At 32.8% G+C, this 15,410-nt stretch overlaps 2 protein-coding genes across 3 annotated transcripts; one reads left to right on the forward strand and one right to left on the reverse strand.

The window, feature by feature from the left end:
* Positions 1 to 1,692: 1,692 nt before the first annotated feature.
* Positions 1,693 to 4,480, reverse strand: LOC108822942 (ubiquitin-conjugating enzyme E2 34). Of its 2 annotated transcripts, none has more exons than XM_018596451.2 (10): positions 4,338 to 4,480; positions 3,652 to 3,742; positions 3,502 to 3,556; positions 3,207 to 3,245; positions 3,047 to 3,110; positions 2,875 to 2,936; positions 2,749 to 2,788; positions 2,639 to 2,666; positions 2,428 to 2,519; positions 1,693 to 2,234 (listed from the first exon to the last, which is right to left on the reverse strand). In XM_018596451.2, exons 2-10 carry the CDS (start codon positions 3,706 to 3,708, stop codon positions 1,964 to 1,966), a joined length of 708 nt encoding a protein of 235 aa, XP_018451953.1. In that variant the 5' UTR covers positions 3,709 to 3,742; positions 4,338 to 4,480; the 3' UTR covers positions 1,693 to 1,963. The 2 variants fall into 2 exon arrangements, with proteins under 2 accessions (XP_018451953.1, XP_018452693.1); XM_018597191.2 differs by having other exon boundaries at positions 3,652 to 3,739; positions 4,338 to 4,400.
* A 6,897-nt stretch (positions 4,481 to 11,377) lies between these two features.
* LOC108836469 (alanine aminotransferase 1, mitochondrial) lies at positions 11,378 to 14,841 on the forward strand. The gene is made up of 14 exons (XM_018609901.2): positions 11,378 to 11,717; positions 12,157 to 12,207; positions 12,296 to 12,346; positions 12,426 to 12,491; positions 12,577 to 12,638; positions 12,730 to 12,808; positions 12,901 to 13,005; positions 13,096 to 13,206; positions 13,288 to 13,425; positions 13,535 to 13,730; positions 13,809 to 13,963; positions 14,057 to 14,131; positions 14,223 to 14,426; positions 14,519 to 14,841. Exons 1-14 carry the CDS (start codon positions 11,523 to 11,525, stop codon positions 14,633 to 14,635), a joined length of 1,605 nt encoding a protein of 534 aa, XP_018465403.2. The 5' UTR covers positions 11,378 to 11,522; the 3' UTR covers positions 14,636 to 14,841.
* The last annotated feature ends 569 nt before the right edge of the window (positions 14,842 to 15,410 follow it).

Raw genomic sequence — 15,410 nt, forward strand, 5'->3', positions numbered from 1 at the left:
AAAATATTATGTTTACTTAATATTTTTTTGGTCAAATATACAAATATAACAATATTTTTTGTCATAAATCATAAGCTAAATAATACATCATGATCAAAAAAATACATGTCTTAGATAAATATCACCTATAAATAATCAAAAGTTATAAAAAAAAAAAAACAAGTCATTAACTAATACTGCTTTGGACTATGAATGTGTATTGGAGTTTTGATTAATGAGTGTTGGTTTTCAGAACAGAAGATAGATTATTATTAAGCCATACAAATCTAGATAAATAAAAGTCAAATAGATTATATAAACTATAGTTAGTTTTTTGTTTTGTGTGTGCCAATCTTTTTTTATTGAAAACAAGAGAAGATGAACATTATGAGAAATATTTTTACAGAACCAAACAGGATCATTCGTTGATTACAGAATCATCACAATCTCAAAGAAACTAAGGAACAAACTAAAAATGAACTCAACCCTACTATAACATCTCTATCTAAAACCCAAAGCTACATTGAAGAGAAGTATGAACAAGAAGAAGATAAGAGAGTAAGAAAGAAAGATCAATCTACTTATGGACAATTCTGATGGAACAGAGAAGAAACCACCCCCCCCCCCCACCCACCCACTGAGCCACGACCCATGAACCGTTTCCTTATTGAGGATTGTTGCCAGGCCAGAGTAACCTTGACTTGTGATCCAGTAACACAACCTTGCAATCAGAACCAGCTAGCACACGTTCAAGTTACCAGTTCTCGTCACAGTAGCATCATCATCACCCTCAGTATTCAAGAAAGCACCTGACATATCAGTGATATAATACAGGCCCTGCACATAAACACAGAAAATCTCCAGTAGGTACAACAACATTTATGTCACACAGGATATCTCTAGCGCCTTGCACACCTACACCAAGATAACACATATTAGCTAACAGTAACTCCCACAACGACACATCTAAAAGAACATCATTTCCTAAAACACTTACCACTCAGAACAATCCTGGCATTGCACCATCAACTCATCTCACACTTGAAGAATCTGCAACATACCATCAATTCTTTAGAACAGAGACCATCACTATCAGTCTCAAACAGAGGATGCGACTATTACCTCAAAGAGAGAGAATTCGAGATGGGTTTGTCGGAGAACAGAGAGATGCCTTGGAGATCGAGAGAGAGAGAGAGAGAGCTTGAGATAGGTTTGTGTCGAAGGGCTCGTGATGGAGAGAGAGTCTGAGATCGAGAGAGATGGAGAGCGAGAGAGTTCGAGAGAGATGGTGAGAGAGCTTGAGATGGAGAGAGGGCTTGAGATGGAGAGAGCAGATAGGAAGAGAATACAGAGGAGGCAGAAGAAATGTATGTGAGAACTCGGAGGTTGTACATGTTTTGTGGTTAGTCTCACAAGGGCTTTGGCTTTGGATCCCATTTCCTCATCTAAGATAGTAAGAAGAACAAACACAGAGATGAAGAAGAAGAAAAAGAAATCTTCGTCAGTACAAGAAATGGCCAAGGGAAATAGTCAGACAAGAGTCACCAGACGAAGCAGGTTTCTTGTGATCTTGTCAATACCATTAGTTGACTAAGACAAATGGTCAGTACCTTATTTAATCAATTGATCTAGACAGAAAGATTGAAGATATTTGATTTGATGAATCAAGACACACATGAGCTCTTTGGAAGAAAAAATTGTTGGATAAGTACGTAAACATGAAAACCATAAGGTTCTATTTATCAAATGCAAACAAACCATATACTATACAAATTAGTTCCAATTCTTATGTAATATATGGCCTTTAAAAACACAAACCACGAGAAGGGGGGCTAAATTGAGCAAGTTCGGACATAAGAAGAGCACTAGACAAAAGAAGACTACTCTTGATACTGAAGGGCAGAGAAAGAGAGAGAGAGAGAGAGAGGAGAGAGATTTTATCCGAAGAGTCAACATCCATTTCTATGTTTTGTTACATAGAAAATCACAGTTGAAGCAGAGGCAGCGCCATTACAACCCCGAAAACCGACACTAGCAACAGTATAATCCACGCTGGCAATCCCTGCTTCTTGTTCTTCCTCCTCTCCTTCAATCCACCATCTGAGTCCTCCTTTGTTGTGTCGACTGTTTTCTCCGACTCTGCTTTGGCATTGCTCTCTTGAGGAGACTCTGGTGCAGTCTGCTGCGTTTGCTCGGCTAGTTGCTGCTGGTTGTACTTCTCTACGTACTCTGGGAATAGCTTTCTGAATGCTGGGCTGTAACGATGTAAGAAAACATTGGATTCAGATTAAGAACTGAAACACACACACATAATCTCGTTATGATTGAGCATTCACTCATAATAATGTTGTTTAACTCAACTTTTTGACTATTCTAAATACAAATGACTAAGTTAGCTTCTAAATAAATCCAGAAGTCTGAAAAATTTTGATGGTAAGATGATCTTACGTTTTACAATTGAAAGCGAGAGATGACTTAGCCAGCCGCTGTTTCTCAGCTACAGTTGTGTTCACACTTCCAGTTGTCGGACTAGTATCCATCTGCACCACATGGACAACATTTAGAGAGAGCTCAAAGATATTATCATGTTAAGAATGTTAGATTGTCCATATATCTGAAACGCCCTTCAGAAAAACTGTAGAGCTTACAATGAGCTTACCATAAATGAGAGAAGCCCTGTAAGTATGCTGCACTCACGGAAAAAGATTGGTTAGCTTATAAACTTCCTGAAAGTCAGTTATTGTATATGTCAAAAAGGAGAATTTATACCTTGACACAGACCACATTGGATTCCAGCTTTCTGGATGAACTGAAAACGTCATCAAAAGTTAATCACATATCGAGACACTTAATTGCAACGACAACAACAAATAGAAAGTGCATCATTGAGCTTACAATCACTCATAGACAAACAGATCTTCTTTTGTGTAATGAATCGACCATTTGGTGTAGTCATTCTGAAGCAAAAAAAAAAAAAAAGAGGATGTGGTTAATTGGAAGCTGTACTAGTACAAACCGAGATAAGAGAAGTATTGAGACTAAATTCTGAAGAATCAAAAGAACATACGTAATTCCAGGTGGCTTGTAAGGATACTCGGGAGGGAACTTGATCTTTCCATAGTAAAATCCACCTGTTAGAAAGAATTCGAGTATCAAAATTAGATTAACCCATAAGGGATGCTGAAGACAAAACTAACAAGAAGCTTCAGAGAGAAGAAGATTATGACCAGCAAAAGGTGTTCCATCACTTCCTTCCAGCACATAATCTGTGAGATTAACGTCAATAGTTCAACTCTTTGTTAGTAACTGACTGATCAAGGTACTAACAAAGCAAAGAAAAATTATAGTGTTTCATGTTCTATATAGCCTCATAATAGTAACCCCTTGTTTCATAGTTATATTCCTAGGTTCACATATACCTGATCCTAACAACATGAAAAAAAATCTTGTAATAGAAATTACTAGAGATCAGGTATGAGAAACATAAACAAAAAATATAATAAAGAGAAAGAGAAGGCTTACGCCACTCGAGAATGTCATTTGGGGAAGGACGAGCAACAACATGGGAGACTGGTTCCTGAAGGCAAGGAAACAGAACATATCATAGATGTCCCCTAAACAAAAAAAAATAAGCAAGAGTAAAGAGAGGGAAAGAGAAGAGAGAAGTAGTACCTTGCAAAGTGCTCTATATTCCTTTTGAAGACGTTTTATACAAGCCTTTTCTGCCATCTAGTTATGGAGTGTAAGAGAACAACTGCAGCTGCTGTTAAACATGATAATCATTTTTTTCAGATCAATTAGAAAATGAAACCATTCTTTGAAAGGGAGCAACAGAATCTTTACAACATTAATGGTTGCCCAACATTGAATACAGTAAGGAATCTAAAACATAGGAATATATATACTCGTCCTCACAAGACATAACAGAGATAACAAGAACATACTATGCAATACTCTCATGACCTAATCGAAGATGCAAGATCAGATGAAAATTGAATCAAGAACAATACTTTGATAACCAACGAGAAGTTTTAATAAGAACCCCTCTAAAATCCATCCCAATTGAAATCAACGGGAAACTCGATCGATTCACCAATTCAAGAGAGAAAAAAAAAGAATCTCAACCCAGAAATTAAATAATTTTAATCAAACAAGCTCGAATCAACTGCAATTTTCTTAGATCAAAATACCTCGGAATCCCCCAAAATTGTCACAACAACAACAAAAAAAAAAAGCTCAATTTCGATAGAGGAATCCAATTGCAAATTGCAATTCAAGCTTCGCTCTTGGGGGAACAAGGTTCTAACACCAGATCCAATAAATATAATTAAAATTGGGGGAAAATGATGAAGAGCTACCTTGATCGAATTTTGTCGAGGAGGATTCGCTGTCTCGTTGATTTCACTTTCTCTTTCTCCTCTGCCGGCTAGAGAGAGAATAATAGCCTAACATGGGTTGGTTTATCTAAACCGAACCAAGTTCATCGATTTGTCCCACGCGTTTTGCCGGTATTGTATAAAACAATTCCATTCCGGTTCGTTATTTGTTAGCCACATGTTCACAAATCACAGCCACAAATTAAAACAGGCTTTTTGAAAATATATAAACCTTTTTATTAGTCAAAGGATTCATATTACTTTCCCTTTTTAAATCCTATAATTATTTCTTAATTAAAAAAAATTGCGTAACGAACTTTTCTCTATTAATTTATTCTCCACTTGAGGATCTACTTACTCATCTCAAGAATATGTACCTGATCTTTGAATCTACTTACATTTTTTTCTCTACATTTACAGTAATAAATTAAAACTAGATTCTGCCCGTGCGGGTGTATATTTCAAAAATATATTGCTATTTATTTTTCATGTCAATATCAGAGCTGGATAAAAAATTCAAATCTGAAGAACTGAACCGTTCACGATCCGAAAGAGTAATACCAAACCCGAACCAAAACTGATTAAATATCTAAATTATTCAAACTTTTTATATTTAGACAACCGAAAACTATAACCAATTCGAACCGAAGTATTTTGGATATCAAAATCTATCTGAAAAAAATTTATATACTTATATACATATTAATTATTTTTAGTTTTATTGTATATAAGAACATCCAGAATATATATGATACTTTTATGTTGGTTTAAATACATGAAAATAAATAAAAATAGACAAATATAAATATCTAATATAGTGGAAATACACTGAAAACACCAAAAATATTTAAAATAATTATTGATTTTTGATCCAAAATTTAAACCAAACCAATTTATATATTAAGTTTAGGTATTCTGACATATGTTATTCAGAATTATATACAATATATTATTTTATTTATATATTTTAAGAAATTCAAAATATATAATAAACTTTTTAAAAAGATTAAATGGGTTATCCGAACCTGAACTGAACACGCAAAGATCTGAATATAATTCGAACTGAAATTAAGAAATATCTGAATGAGGCTGAATTTTTTGATCTCGGATACACAAAATCCAAACAGATCTGAAACGAACCCGTACGGATACCTGAACGTCCAGCCCTAGTCATAATTCAAATTAAAATTTAGAAATATATGAATGGGGCTGAAATCTTTAACTCCGGAAACCCGAAACCCAAACAGATCTGAAACTAACCGGAATGGATACCTGAACGCCCAGCCCTAATCACTATTATGTATCATATATATATGTCATCATATAATTACTTGTATTGGTCCATCATATAAATAATCATATAATTAATAGTATTTTATATGTATCATCTTATAATAATCACATATATTATATTCTTAAAGTTTAATGTGAAATATATAAACCATAATTTAAGTTGGTATATGAAATTAATCTTTTTGTTGTATTTTTCTTATATATATTGAAAATATTTTTTAATAATGGTTATTGGAAAATATTTTAGTAAAAATTAGTTTTTGAATATATGCATATTTTAAATCAATTTTGATATAAATCAACTTTAAATTATTATTTTGATTTTAAATATGTATATAAATTTTATTTTATGATTATTTTAGACAAAATAATATTTTTAGGTAATTAGATTAGTCCATTTTGTATATTTTTAAAACTGATATACTTTTATCCATGTTTCAAAATTTAAATTTTTTGCATTAGTTTTTAATGAATTATTATTAATTTTATGATATTTCTTTTGCAAATTGAACTTTTGAAAATTTTATTACTAAACTAAATAAGGTAATAATATTGTTTTAAAAATTGTTTATATAATATACTATTTATATTTCAGTTTATGTTTTTATTTTCACCATAAAGAATTGTAAATAAAAAAAATTGTAAATATAGTGACAGAATTGTAAATAAAAATAAAAAAATAAAGAAAGTTGTCTAATTTATTGTAAAAACAATGGACTAAAATTTTTAATAAAAAAGTATTAAATATGTTATTCAGATTTCTAAACAATTCTCATTTTTTCTGGATTTTAAAATTACAATGGCTAAATGTGTAAATAAAAAACACATCTCTACTATACATATTTCCAAACATATATCATTTATTCTACTATCCATGTTTTCAAACATATCTCATTTATTTTACTATTTTTGTTTCTAAACAAACCAATTATGTATTTCAATTTTAATAATATAGATATAGGGGATTACTAAACATGATTTGCAAGTTTTATTTTTAATAATATTCCGATTTTTGTTAGTTAATGATATCTTTTGTGATATGGGATCGTTGAAATTTGGTTAAAAAAAATAAATGAGATAAGAGTTTAGGAATTAGTGAATTTATTGATCAGATTTGTTCAATAATATTACTTGATATAGTTGATTTTTGATTCTTGTGTGTATATAGGTAACGATTTTGGAATAAGTTATTTGGGAAACTAATAAATGATATTTAGATTTTGTGAACAGATAATATCAAATGATTACAAATAATTCTTAAGAAATATAATTATAATTTTTCGATATTAGAGAATTCTTAGAATACTTGTTACAAATCAAACAATTGATAATAAAAACATAATAATAAACATAAACATACATATATATATATAGGAAAATAATGGTTTAGATGAGCCAAAATTAGGCACACTTGGATGAGCTACAAAAATACAGGATAGCACAACAATGTATATTACATAACTATCGTGCTAAGCAAAAGTTAGGTGATTGCAATTGGATGAGTTAAACAAATACATGATAGCACAACAACGTATATTACACAACTATCTTGGTTAATTATTTATATATCTTAAGAAGAGAAAGAATTGTATATTTTGAATCTATTTAAGTGCTTAACTATTTATATATTTATTTTTAGTTTGCAGAGCAAGGCAAAAGGAAACGTGAAGAGAGAGGAGGAGTTAATGGGCCGGATTAGTAATGTAAACAAAATTCGTTGTGTTAAGGAGTTAATGAAACGACATGGGATAAGGCCAATGGCATTATGATATAATTTTTGTGTAAAACTCAGGGTTAAATATTATTTGTATTTCAGTTTTAATAGATTAGATACAAATTTGCATGATCGAAGATATATGCCGAGAGTGACTTTAAGCCGATTCCTTGTGGAACTAATGTCGATTCGTCCTGGTGGAAATAATGTTCTGGCATTGTGTGTTCTAGGAAGAAACCATGTGTGAGCAGCAGAGTCGGTCTTGAGATTTTCGGGGTCCTATTCAAAAAAATATTTTTAATTTTATTTAATTATTTTTAGTCAAAATATGGTTTTTATTAACTTTATAAAAAACTTAAAAAGAATTTTAGTAACAAAAATAATATTTTCTTTATATTAGTAATTTTATTATAGAATTTATTCATATATAAATTGTAGAATCTAAAATCTGCTTGATATTATTATTCTTTTTATATTTTGTACTTCTATCTATATATTTAATATTTATATAACTTTTTTGAACAACAAGATTTATATAATTATAGTTACATATATATTATATATATATAATGAATTTTTTTCTTAAAAAGAGCCCCACAAAGTGAGGACCCCATTCAAATGTTTCACAATCCTTCCCTCAAACCCGGCTCTGGGAAGCAGGGACGAATACATACTAGTATTTAATAAGTGCACTAATATTAATTTAATAAATATTAAATAATATACTAAAATATTATGTTATATTAAACTAATATATAAAGAAAATATTTACTAAAATTTAAATATATCATAAAATATTTTCAATACTTACTTTTCATCAGTTTTTCACTATTGCATTTATAATATTTAAATTTATTTGAATAAAAATAGAATATATAATCTTTTATTTTTGTATATTTACAGCAAAAATATATGTTACATATTTTTTATCGGCAAATCTTTCAAATAACACTTTTAAGTTTTTTATCATAAAATAGCACTTAAAAAAATAAAATGACCAAAATAACACTTTTTGTTTTGAAAATTTTAATTTTAATTTTTATTTTTAAAAATTTGTGTGAGATTTATTTTATAACTAAAAATTCATTTTTACTTTTCACATAAAAGTTCAAGTTAATATTTTTATTTTATAATCATAATACATAGATGAATTGTTATTAGCTTTGTATTTAGAACTAGAGAGAACACTACAAGTAAAAATTTAAATTGAAATCAACCCAAAATAAAAATTAAAATTAAATAAAAAATTGAAAGTTAAATAACACCAATCAAGTAATAACATTATACACTTTTATATACTAATTTAATATTTTATTAAATTAGCTTTTAATTTTTATTTTTGCTAGAATTTTTTAAAAAGAAAAACATTCTATTTTATAAATCTCATTTTTATTTACAATTAAAAAAATAAAAACTATTATTAAATACTCTTTTACATTTTTGTTTAGGATTTTAGAAAAGAAAATTACTTTTACATAATCTTTTTACAGAGATATCTTCTCTTTATAATTTCAAGAAAATAAATTGCTATACATAATTACTAATAAATAATTTCAAAATTACTGTTTCTACAATTTGTATCAATAATATTTTTACACTTATTTTGTTAATTAAATAATATTTAGTATCATGTTCGTTATCAAATTTTCTCTTAAAAATATTATCAATTTTTTTACAATTCTTTTTGGTTGGGATTTTAAAAATATGTGCTAGAAATTTATCAATTGGACTTTAGAAGTTTATTAAAAAGATAATATATAGAATTCAAACAAAGTCCAGTTTCAGCCTCTTTTGAGTTCCCCAATAACAGTAGCCAGAAATCACGTGCTCCAGTCACATGACCACCATCTCTCCAAAATTTTCAAAGCATTTACGTGAGTTAGGTGATACGTATATGTGGATCCTTTTTCTCTACATATGAATTTATAGAATAAAAGCACCAGTAAATGATTTTATAGCAGCAGTCAAAGTAACATCACGTGATCAGATCCCCAAAACTATGTGTTCCAACACAAATACTCCCTCCGTTTCATATTATATGTCGTTCTAACCTTATGCACACAGATTAAGAAAACATTTAATTTTACATATTTCCAAAATAAAAACACTATTACCAATACACCTAACCATGTATCAACCAATAGAAAAATATAAAAGAGAATATTGTCAATAAATTTTGCATTGAAAACCGAAAATGACACTTATTTTGAAACAAAAAATTTCCTCTAAAACGACATATAATTTGAAACGGAGGGAGTATCTTTATTCTATAAAGCACTAAACTACAGAAGTCTCTCGTCGTCCTCACTTTCTCTTAACTCACATCTCTATCCACGTTTCAGTTCTCAATAAACAGAACATAACAAAAAAAAGAACAACTTAAAGAGCTTTTAAGATTCCTAGGGAACTATAAGAAGAAAAGTCCGCAATGAAGAGATACTTGTCAGTGGCTTTAGTTCTGTTACTTCTTCTAGCTTTCTTCAGCAGCAAGTACAGCGTAGAGGGACGTTCTCTGTTAAGGATGAAAGAATCTAGTCAAGCAATGAGAGATTTTCAGACAAGCATGGACACGAAGAAAGCAAAACCGCCTGTAGGAGAAAATGATAGCCTCCGGAGAAGAGTCCCGAGGAGTGGCTCAAACCCTATACAGAACAAGTAAAGAAGAAAAAAGACACAATCAAGATTTGTTTTTTGCATACACCCATGTATGGGTCTTAGGTGTAATTGACATCACGACTGTTTCTCTTTTGTATCATATGTAATCCACCAATATATAGTTGTTGAAAGAAGTGGCCAATAGGAAACAACAGATCACACTGGCAAGAAAACCTTAAATTTTCAGTTATTTTGCCTTTTTCTGTTTTTTTTTTTTCATGTTTTTTTTTTGTAGAATAGGTAACTATCATGTAACTTGTAGTATATGAACTCAACTTTCAATTTTGAGGCATTCAAGCTTATGGATCAAGGAAATATATAGGCTATAAAAATTCCCCACTAGCTTAGTGGTTATCTTCAAATTATCAACCTCTTTGTCTTCTGCTTCCTCCCACTAATTTCCTTGGAACGGTCTACTTCTTCTTATTTTACAGCTTTGTGGTTTTTTTACCTTCAAGAAGCCTATCCTCAGCCTTAACATGTTGTTCTTCTCGGTTGAGCTTAAACCCTGAAATATACATATGATCACCTTTCTCTGTGTTCTTGGTTCTTACGCACGCATGAAAAGGCGTCCTCAGATTTGTCAGAACGAAAGGTGTTCTTTGGGAAGTTTTGATTTTCTCCAACCAAATGCAGAAAAGAAATGTATATATGCTAATTTGTTTAGCTGCCTGTCATGATTGATTGATTTCCACTGTACTTCACACTGAAAGCTACAACTTACTGAAGTAGCTTGTATATGCATACTCATCCAAAGCCTCTTCATTAACAATTGTTAACAATATACATGCTTGGGATCTCGCCAATGATTTAATAGCAAAATGCCAAAATCATGGGCAACGACTCAACTGTAACTCAAACCTCAAAGTCAAACAGGCTGAAAATAAAACTTTTTAAACAGAACTTAGCTGCAACCCTACAAAGAAAAGAGAGAGAATATGATAATGCCCTTTTTCTAACCACCAGCATAACTTATATTTGATGAAATGAAATCCTCATGGAGGCCCTTCTTTTCCCCTAAAAATCTACTACAATCACGTAGGAAGAGAACATATTGGGCCAGAAGGGAGACTTAGCCGTAATCCGAGCCTATAATATGGCCCAACACCTCTTTTAAAGAATGAGATCTGTCTAATTAACAGCGCCGCGGTCGCTGATTTCGGACACTAAACACATGGTTTTGTCTGAATCCACGATTCAGATCTCATTAAATTGTTAATTAATATATTTGACCATAACAAAACGGAAAGAGAAAAAGAAGGAAGAAAATCAATAAATAAATATTCGGTGGAAAAAGGTTTCTCAATAAAATATCCATCGAAAATAAATGCAAAATTCCATAAATTCCAAATCGGTGGACGCAAAAATAATTGTCAAAATCAGTGAGAAAGGGAAAGAAGACGAACACAGAAACAGGGAAGTTTCGTGTTCGAGACAAAAACCACTAATCTCTAATTTTTAAGATTGGCGAGCAAGTATTATATAAAAGCCCGACGACCACACAGATGCGGAGATTCGTGATTGGCCAAGCCAAAAATCTCATAGATCAAACACGTCGTCGTCCTCCTCAACCTCATAACCGCAATAACCTCAGCCTCCTCTCTCTTCTTCATCCTTCTTCATCGCGTTTCTTTTCCGACATGTCTAGCTCTGATTCAACCTCCTCTCTTCCGGTCACTATTGACACCATCAACCCCAATGTATAGTTTTAGTTTTCTCTCGCTCTTTGTTTTGTGATTTGCTTTCTTTGAGCGTTTAGTTTCGGATGATTTGTACTTGATCTAGGGTTGATTAAGCAGCTGCTTAGGGTTTTAGATCATCGACACACCTTTTGTTCTAAAGCTTGTGAACTTTTTAAGTCTTTTTTGTTCTTCTGCTTTTTGTGGATATTAAAAAGTCTCTACCTGTCTTTCTGTATTCATGTAAGCTTGCTAGATTCGATCCTTGTGGATTATTATATGATTCTTTTTTTATGTTTCTCTTTTTTTTTCGCTCCGATCTGTTGACATGATAATCCTCGTACTGAATAGTTTATCAGGGAACAGTTCTGTGTAGCTCTAGTGACTGTTGTCTTTTGCTATTTATTTGGGGTTTTTACTTAAAAAATAATAATCTTTTTTTATGCTTGGGTTGTCTTAGGTTCTGAAATGTGAGTATGCTGTCCGTGGTGAAATTGTCAACATTGCTCAGGTAAATCAACCTCCTTGTCTTATATTGTATTCTTCTTCTATATTTGAAACTGCTTTTGCTCATTTTGCTTTATTCTTCCACTTTACAGAAGTTGCAAGATGATTTGAAGACTAACAAGGATGCTTATCCTTTTGATGAGGTACATTATAGTCCGTGTGTGGTCCTTTTCCTGTCGTCAGATTTGATTCTAACTTACAAGTTTCACCGCCTTTTGGCAGATTATCTACTGTAATATCGGAAATCCGCAGTCTCTTGGCCAACAGGCTATTACATTCTTCAGAGAGGTAAAATGAGTTCGCTTTCATGGTCCTGTTTTGTTAAACCATATGTTAACACAGGTGTTAAACTCGTAACTTCCATGTCTCTCAGGTTCTTGCTTTGTGTTCCCACACAGCTTTGTTGGACCGTGATGAAACACATGCTTTGTTCAGGTACCAGAAAGGCGGTTTATATGTTTTAACCTCACTACAATTCGGCATCTGATATATATTGATTAACAATGGATGTTACAATTTTTATCAGCGCTGATTCTATTGCACGTGCTTGGAAGATTCTCGACCAGATTCCAGGGAAAGCTACCGGTGCTTACAGTCACAGCCAGGTCTGTGGCATTGTCAATCTTAAACAGCAAGCATCACTTATCTTTCTCTCTCTCTCACTCTCACTCTCTTAACCTTCTGTTTTGTCTCTCAGGGTATCAAGGGACTACGTGATGCAATTGCTGCTGGAATCGAAGCACGTGATGGCTTCCCTGCTGATCCTAACGATATTTTCATGACAGATGGAGCAAGCCCTGGGGTAACGATCGTCAAAACTTTCTCTAAACTCATGGAAATTAGACAACAAGTTGTTTTAATGGGTGACAGTAATGTTTCCATCTCGTTCTAGGTTCATATGATGATGCAACTTCTCATAAGTTCTGAGAAAGATGGAATCCTTTGCCCTATTCCTCAGTACCCATTGTACTCAGCTTCAATTGCCCTTCACGGTGGAAGTCTTGTATGTTCCTTATACCTATTAATAGTGACTGAAGTTTTTCTTTTTTTCTTTCTTCTGATTGTTGCCATCTTCTTCTTGTAGGTTCCATACTACCTTGACGAGGCGTCAGGATGGGGTCTTGAAATATCTGAGCTGAAGAAGCAACTGGAGGATGCTAAGTCAAAGGGCATCACTGTGAGAGCCTTGGCGGTTATTAACCCTGGTAACCCAACAGGACAGGTAAAGTTTGATCTTCAACACTCTAAAACTACAAATCCATTCCCATTCAGAGCTTTTTACAGTTTTGTCTGAATTTTTTGGCCTGTACTTTTTTTTTTCTGGTTAAAAGGTTCTTTCAGAAAAAAACCAGCGTGACATTGTTGACTTCTGTAAGAAAGAGGGCTTGGTTCTTTTAGCTGATGAAGTTTATCAAGAAAACGTGTACGTCCCTGACAAAAAGTTTCACTCTTTCAAGAAAGTAGCCCGGTCTATGGGCTACGGTGAGAAGGATATCTCCTTAGTCTCGTTCCAGTCTATCTCCAAAGGTTTGATTTCAAAAAAAAAACTAATGTCTTAGTCCATTTACAAGCTTTATCTAAACCGGATTCATTCTTACAAAATAGGATACTATGGAGAGTGTGGGAAGAGAGGAGGTTACATGGAGGTTACTGGTTTTACTTCCGATGTAAGAGAACAGATATACAAAGTGGCTTCTGTGAATCTTTGCTCCAACATCTCTGGTCAGATTCTTGCCAGCCTCGTCATGAGCCCACCCAAGGTACACAACATCTATATCACTTCATCAGCTGCTTTTAGTTAAAAAGCTCGGTTTCTAGCAACTTTAAACAACTTTTTATGAAATTTGATCCAGCCTGGTGATGAGTCATACGAGTCATACATAGCAGAGAAAGAGGGGATTCTCTCGTCTATGGCAAGACGTGCGAAGGTTAGCCAATTCACAGAAAACTTACTTAGCAATCATGATTTCTTATTCTTTTCTGGTGTTAATGCGTTTTTGAATATCATACCGTGCGCAGACACTTGAAGAAGGTCTGAAGAAGTTGGAGGGTATAACATGCAATAGAGCAGAGGGAGCTATGTATCTGTTCCCTTGCATTAAACTTCCACAAAAGGCGATTGCAGCTGCAGAAGCTGCAAAGACTTCACTGGACACTTTCTACTGCAAACGCCTTCTAAACGCTACTGGAATAGTCGTAGTCCCTGGTTCTGGATTTAGACAGGTTTTGATGAAAATCTCTGACAAAGCTTTGTTCTCCAAACAAAACCTCAATTAACTGTTGTTAATCTTTTTTGTGGGATTGATGTTTTATAGGTACCGGGAACATGGCATTTCAGGTTGACGATACTTCCTCAAGAAGATAAGATACCGGCAATCGTGAACCGTCTGACTGAGTTCCACAAGAGCTTCATGGATGAGTTCCGCAACTAAGGAAGGGGATACTGTTTCTAAGACGTGATTAGTCTTTTGAGTAATAATAATAAGAAAAAGCGATTCTGTCTTTTCGTCAGACATTTGTGTTAAGATGCTTGCGAGAGCATCTTTAGTCTTCTTATTCAGCTTTTGTGTTGCTCTTTTATATTGGGCTGATAGTGAGTGATAAAACTACCATAAATTCCTATTGAGAAGAGTTCTTATATGCTTTTCCATATTATTGAGGTTTGGTTTCATATTAGCTGTTTTTCTTGGTGGTTGTTACGGAAGTAGAGAGCGATTTGCAACCGGAATAGAGATGTATGGTTTCTCCCTTACGAAACTCCAGAGTTTTTTCTTTTTTTCTTCACGTGGATTGCAATGCGTGATAAGTTCTCCACGGTAACAGAATGTAGCAATGGAGCGAAACTACAAAAATAGTATGTTCACTTTGCAATGAGAAATGCTACTACTTATCTTTGAATCCGTGGTTGATAATAGTAGTTAGAGAGAAACATAATAAGTAATGGGAAATCTGCCAAAAAAAAACACGAACTTTGCAGGAATTGCCAAAACAAACCTGGATATATTGGCGGGCCAATAAAATCCTGAAATTTCATTGACGTTAAAACGTCGTCAGACAAAGAGATGAAACGACGTAGTTTCAATTAGAAATGTTATTAAAAAAATGTGCTTCTATTGAGGATCGAACCCGTGCACTGGTGTTTAATGGAACAGGATTGTGCCACTGAGCTAGTGGACTTTACAATAGATTGACGAACAAAGTTTTTTA

The sequence above is a fragment of the Raphanus sativus genome, chromosome 1 (genome assembly GCF_000801105.2).
Source record: "Raphanus sativus cultivar WK10039 chromosome 1, ASM80110v3, whole genome shotgun sequence".
Taxonomy (NCBI): Eukaryota; Viridiplantae; Streptophyta; class Magnoliopsida; order Brassicales; family Brassicaceae; genus Raphanus; species Raphanus sativus.

What these genes read in the sequence shown, in the direction of transcription:
- LOC108836469 (XM_018609901.2), top strand. Translation starts at nt 11,523, where the DNA reads ATGCGGAGATTCGTGATTGGCCAAGCCAAAAATCTCATAGATCAAACA. An exon ending in CCCTTCACGGTGGAAGTCTT is followed by an intron (nt 13,207 to 13,287) that starts GTATGTTCCTTA and finishes TTCTTCTTGTAG; the next exon opens with GTTCCATACTACCTTGACGA. An exon ending in CTGGTAACCCAACAGGACAG is followed by an intron (nt 13,426 to 13,534) that starts GTAAAGTTTGAT and finishes TCTGGTTAAAAG; the next exon opens with GTTCTTTCAGAAAAAAACCA.
- LOC108822942 (XM_018596451.2), bottom strand. Translation starts at nt 3,708, where the DNA reads ATGGCAGAAAAGGCTTGTATAAAACGTCTTCAAAAGGAATATAGAGCA. An exon ending in AATATAGAGCACTTTGCAAG is followed by an intron (nt 3,557 to 3,651) that starts GTACTACTTCTC and finishes CCTTGCCTTCAG; the next exon opens with GAACCAGTCTCCCATGTTGT. An exon ending in CAGGGCTTCTCTCATTTATG is followed by an intron (nt 2,520 to 2,638) that starts GTAAGCTCATTG and finishes CATGTGGTGCAG; the next exon opens with ATGGATACTAGTCCGACAAC.